The 6,105-nt window shown below is 42.0% G+C and overlaps 1 protein-coding gene across 1 annotated transcript; it reads left to right on the top strand.

Annotated features, from left to right (window-relative positions):
- The first annotated feature begins 771 nt into the window (after positions 1–771).
- On the top strand, positions 772–3,556 carry slp2 (sloppy paired 2). The gene has a single exon (XM_017070899.4). It carries the CDS (start codon positions 1,092–1,094, stop codon positions 2,451–2,453), a length of 1,362 nt encoding a protein of 453 aa, XP_016926388.2. The 5' UTR covers positions 772–1,091; the 3' UTR covers positions 2,454–3,556.
- Positions 3,557–6,105: the final 2,549 nt, after the last annotated feature.

Genomic DNA, 6,105 nt, shown 5'->3' with positions numbered 1-6,105 from the left:
TTATGGTCTAATACATTAAGGGGACATAAAAATGGTTTCCAAATTTGCTACAGCTGCTAAGAGGTAAAAACTACCTTTAACTGAAATGATCATCAACTCCCTCATACAAATGTTGGCTATTGTAACGGATGATCTTAATGTTCCTCTACGGGAATACAAATCCAAAATCTGAACACACAAATCTCAGTTCATATCTAACTGAATCGCAACCCCCTTTCGCCGTCCATCAGTTTGCAAACTCGCCGAAAAATTAACGGGGGCAAATGGCAACTGAAACGATAACAACAACAACGGTCCGGGATACAATTAATAATGGCAACTGTGTGTAAAAACAAGAAATACATTAACACCAACAGCTGCCGATATAAAAGAGCAAGGGGAAGAAAAAAAATAGAATAATAAGTATACGAAAGACCTAGCGTATCAAAATGCAACCCACAATCCGGAAAAGGGTGACCTACTCTATGAGGTATGGGGAGTACCATATAGCCCTCTCTCTTTATATATATTTGTTTATATTTATTTGTGTGCGTGGCGTCGGCGTTTTTCGTGTTTCCCTGTCGGCGGCAATTAGTAAAACGAATGGGAAAAATAAATCTGAGAGAGAGAGTCTCCAGTTGCAGTGAGTGAAAGGGAGACGACCCATCATTCGTTCCACAGCGCTGATTGGTTGTTTCGAGAACCACCCCCGATAACACCTCTGAAGACCCTGTTCGAAAAAAAAACAAGAAAACCGGCCCGACTGCGATTGGGAATTATTGGGAATTCTCGTTTTTAGTCTACACTGAAAGCCCCACAGCAACGGACGTGAAATCGTGTATTTTTGTGGGCTGTGTATTGTCGTCGAGCGTCGGTAAAACTGAACGTAAAGCGAGCCAACTGAACGAAAGAGCCAATTTGAACATCTAGTGAATTGGAAAAGCCAAAACAAACCGAATAAAAACATCTTTAGGGTTCTTAAGGCATAAATAAAATTAAAAAAATAAAACAATAAACAATTGATATATGAAACAACACTATAACGCATTATAACACCAAATAACCAAATTCCCAGGCGATGTTGAGTTATTAAACCAGTTGACCTGAGCACCATGGTGAAGATCGAGGAAGGTCTGCCGTCCAGCGAGATCAGTGCCCATAGTCACCACTTTCAGCACCACCACCACCCACTGCCGCCCACCACCCACCATCACCCGCTCCAAAGTAGCCATCCCGTCGGCCTGAATCTCACCAATCTGATGAAAATGGCCAGGACACCCCACTTGAAGTCCAGTTTCTCCATAAATGCCATACTTCCCGAGACTCTGGAGCATCACGACGAGGACGAGGAAGAGGAAGTGGAGAAGAAGTCCACGGCGAAGTTCCCACCCAATCATAATAACAACAACCTGAATGCCACGAACTGGGGATCTTCTGAGGATCAGGAGGCGGAAAGCGATCCCGAATCGGACCTGGATGTGACCTCCATGTCACCGGCTCCCGTTCTGAACACCAACGAAAGCGATCAGGAGGAAGTGGATGAGGAGTTTGTGGAGGAGGATGTGGAGTGTGATGGAGAGACCACCGATGGCGATGCGGAGAACAAGTCCACGGATGGCAAGCCGGTCAAGGATAAGAAGGGCAACGAGAAGCCGCCCTATAGCTACAATGCGCTGATCATGATGGCCATTCGGCAGAGCCAGGAGAAGCGTCTCACCCTAAATGGCATCTACGAGTACATCATGACCAATCATCCTTACTACCGGGACAACAAGCAGGGCTGGCAGAACTCTATTAGGCACAACTTGAGCCTAAATAAGTGCTTTGTGAAGGTCCCTCGGCACTACGATGATCCCGGAAAGGGGAACTACTGGATGTTGGATCCCTCGGCGGAGGATGTTTTCATTGGAGGATCAACGGGAAAGCTGAGGAGAAGGACAACGGCTGCCTCCCGCTCTAGGCTGGCGGCCTTTAAGAGGTCCCTGATAGGACCCATGTTCCCGGGACTGGCTGCCTATCCCCAGTTTGGCCAATTTCTCACCTACCCCCCGACGGCGCCCAGTTTGCTGGCCAGCATGTATCAGCGCTACAATCCCTTTGCGCCAAAAAGTGGACCGGGACATCCGGGGATGCCAATGGGCTTGCCGGGACTGCCTCCTGGTCCACAAGGACCTCCTGGACCCCCGGGACCTCCGCCCTTTGTTGCCCCACCACCCACGAGCAGCGAACTCTACCAGCGATTGCAGTACCAACAGCTGTTGCACCAACATGCCGCAGCCGCCGCCTTGGCGGCTCATCAAAGGCAACTTTCGGTGGTGGCGGCTTCGCAGGCGGCACAACAACAACCACCCCAACACCACGCCCACTTGGGGGTGGTGGGTCAGGGACCGCCTCTCTCGCCAGGCGGGGACTCCCCGGGACCCTCGCCACAGCCACTCATCAAGCCCGTCACCGTTGTCTCCCGCAACAGCTGAAGATTCCGTGGAGGAGATTCCTCCGAATCTTTGGCCAGCGGAGCAGCTTCTGTAGCTCATAAGTATTCCTTGTACATAGATATAGCCGCGACTGAGGCGCTAGACGCTTGTAAATAGATGAGAAATGGGGGGAAATAAGAAAATCAAAGCAGGAGCTAGAGAAGAAACCATATTCGGTTGACCGAATGTAATAGAAACCTTTGCAGAGTTGGGGAAGAAATAAAAAATACTTAAAGGGATTTCTAAATATTATCTTAAAGGTTAAATTTTGAAACGCTTTTGTAAAGAGAAATTTTAAATTAAAACTGAAATTTATTAAAGAATGTTTGTTTATTAGTTCAAGGCACAACAACCGCATAACTCAGGCTAAAACTCAATAAAACTGTATTTTCCGTTCTAAACAAATTAACGTATCACCACCAGAAAAGCCATGAAAAGTCTATCTATAGCACTTTGAAAATGTAGTAAAAATACTTTTATGTGGTTCCAACTCAGACCCCTTAAAAACCCGATAGCAATGCAAAGGCTTTTCCAAACGAGTGTTTCAGAGTTGGTAACTTGTTGTCACATATCTACGGTATATGTATGTAATTTGATTAACGATACTTAAGCGCTACAGGCAAAGAACTAAGCACTATTTAATTTATATATTATTGTATATTTAGACACCGAACGATGCGAGCAAAAACGGAAACCAATTAAAATTCTATTGAAATAAAAATTGAAAAACAAAATAAAAAAGAAAATTAATGAGATCTGCGGGGGAGCTTGGGATTCGTTAGTGACAACGGGTGTTAAATTGAACTGCAGTGGCCGCTAAATGAATCTGTTGTCGCGACAAACTTGTCGGCAATCGGACAATCCGACAAACAGGAAGTCCTTAATAACCGGCAGGCATACTCAAATGCATGGTATATGTACATATACTTGCGGGCTTGTAGTAAAAGTTGCGCTAAGAGCCCCTGAAAACTGTCAAATCAAATCAAATTTTGGCGCATGTCCCACACACATGTTTTGTGTATATTAATATAAATTGTGAATCTTCGGTAAACAGTTAAAAATAATACATTGTGAACTTGTTAAGTACGAACCACTGGTTGTTTTATGTTTTTCATTTTCGATAAATTCGCAGAGACAGTAAACGAACAGTTAATTTGTATATCAACTTAAATTCTTTTGTTTAATATCAATTGCTTATTAAGAATCAACAAAATATGGTTTTATAATATGTATTATGTATGTATGTTTTTTGTAAACTTGAATGGATAAATGGTTGAAAGAAAATTTGTATCTCATTTATTTTCATGTTCAAATCGAATATAAAATTTCCGAATATCTTCAATATTTACTTGAGTTGAATTAACTTAAAAGAAAGACATATACATCTTGTTTTAATGATAATAATAAGGTTTTTTTTTGGCTTTACTAAATTTTGCCTAATTGGCGATGGAATTAAAAACTGTATCACAAGTCTGAGTAATCATAAAGCCATTTAACAAGAAAATGCAAACGCTCCCCCTGCCATTTTTTCAGGATATTTAAGATCCCACTTGAAGAATGATACTGGGTTCAAAGAGGCCTCTGAAATAAACTCAAGGCTTAATACATCGGATTTAATTTCGCATTATTGGAAGTCAGTTCCTTTCGCTACACCCCTAAAGCGGCAATCCTTTTTCCAGTGTATTGCTTAAGATTATGGCACCTTGCGAGTCATCTAGCCATATTTATTAGATGAAATTAAAGCCGCGTTCTTTGGCGGTGCTTAATAACCACTCATTTTTCTTAGTCGCTGTCTGGCGCACCTTGACTGCAGTTCGATCTTTCAGTTCGATTCACTTGCTCACTCCCATGACCAAGGTGGTGATTCATCGTTTAGCCCAGAGGTTAACAAACTGCGGTTGTGCAACTGCACCTTACGGGGCGTATGCGCGATATTCGCATCCATCTAGACGACAATTGCCGGCTGACATTTCTCAGTTGCACATTTCAATTGAGGCGAAAATCTTAGACATCAGTCGTTGAGGGAATGGGATAGGGAATGCGAATGGGAATGCGAATGCGAATGAGATTATCCAATTCACTTAGTTAATACACTTCGTACTCGGGTATTCCTGCCAACTGCATTTGTTGTTACAGTTTTCAATTGCGTTTTGCCTGCTACTCAATTCCATTCAAGTTGCCAATTATGCGATCATTATTCAATCAAAGTAAATTTATTTGTTTGTCTCTTTTCCACGTAAATCTCTCTTTCTCAGGAGGCCCCTAGAATTACCCCAGCCTCCCCACCGAGATTTACCCATTTCTTTCAATTTATTCGCCTTGCGCGACGGATTATTGTCTGTATAAACATCTCGAGCGAATTATCCCTATATATTCAAGACTATTCAGACGATCCACACTCACAATCGCATGATGTCACAGGCAGTTGACTCAATTAACTCGGGTTTCGTTGCTGTGTGAGGCCTAAGTTCAAGAAACTTTATGTCGCAAAGAGCGACGAGAATCGCGCTAACTCTGATTTAGATTGAATGTGGCGCCAGTTTGTTGTGGGTTTTGTAATACTCTTGATTAGCCCATTAGACGACTGCGAGTTGATAATGTACAGAATGTTGCAACGGAAAGAGGTTGGGATAAGTCAGAAATTCTGTGCTCCAAAGTTTCTACTTCAATAAAAGAATTTCATTTAAATATTTTACTAATGTTTAAAAATATTATTATATACTTTTATTTTTGAACTTAAATATTTGAATAGTCTTCAATGTAAAGGTTATGATATAGGTGTACTACTTTTTAAAAATTCCGCCATACTGTTACTCGAATTGAAGTCCTTGGATAATTTTTAATAAGTATGCATTTCGATCCTCTATGGCGCACCCCTTCCGAATTCTGTTGCCAACCCACTCATTAACACCTCGAGTCCTCAGGCAACCACCAAGAGCTACCCACTCAACCCCAAATTTTAGGTAACCTTAAAAAACCAACAAGAAGAAGAGAACAACTGACGGGACTCTGACAGCCCTGGGATCTTTTGTTTGACTTGTGGCATGGCTAAACTGTAATAATTGGATGAGGCGAGACCGATGATCATCAGCATAATGACGAAGGCGATGGGCTTGGGGTCTTTGGGACCACTGCGATGATTATGATGATTATGATGTGTGTGTGCAGCACAACTGTGACTGGCATGAAGAAATCATTTTATTATTTTCAAAATTATAGCATGCAACATCGATACACAACAAGCCGCAACTAAAGCGGCAAACGTCAGAAGAACAATGGTGGATCAAAGGAGGCGCGCACTGGATGGGGGGTACGGGGACTAATGACGATAATTGCACACCTCATATATAGGAGTCGGCTCTATTCACTTGGGTTATAAACACAGACATTAACACCTGACCAGGCCAGCGACAAAAGTTTTTCTTTCTTCCAGATGCACGGAGAAAAAATAATGGATTTTGGTTAGCATTATCATACTGTCATCAAGGGTTGTAAAATAAATTTATAAAAATGTAGTGTTGTAAAGGTTGTTAATTTCCATATTTGGGCATATAACTGTTTTTCTTAATATATGGCAGTGTTAATTTAAAATGCTTGGTATAATTATTATTTATTTAATTGTACAAATTCTGCAGTGTTGTCGAAAGCAAAT

Source organism: Drosophila suzukii, chromosome 2L (genome assembly GCF_043229965.1).
Source record: "Drosophila suzukii chromosome 2L, CBGP_Dsuzu_IsoJpt1.0, whole genome shotgun sequence".
Taxonomy (NCBI): Eukaryota; Metazoa; Arthropoda; class Insecta; order Diptera; family Drosophilidae; genus Drosophila; species Drosophila suzukii.
Note: the sequence above shows the minus strand (reverse complement) of the source record. Positions and strands in the feature narration are given on the sequence as shown.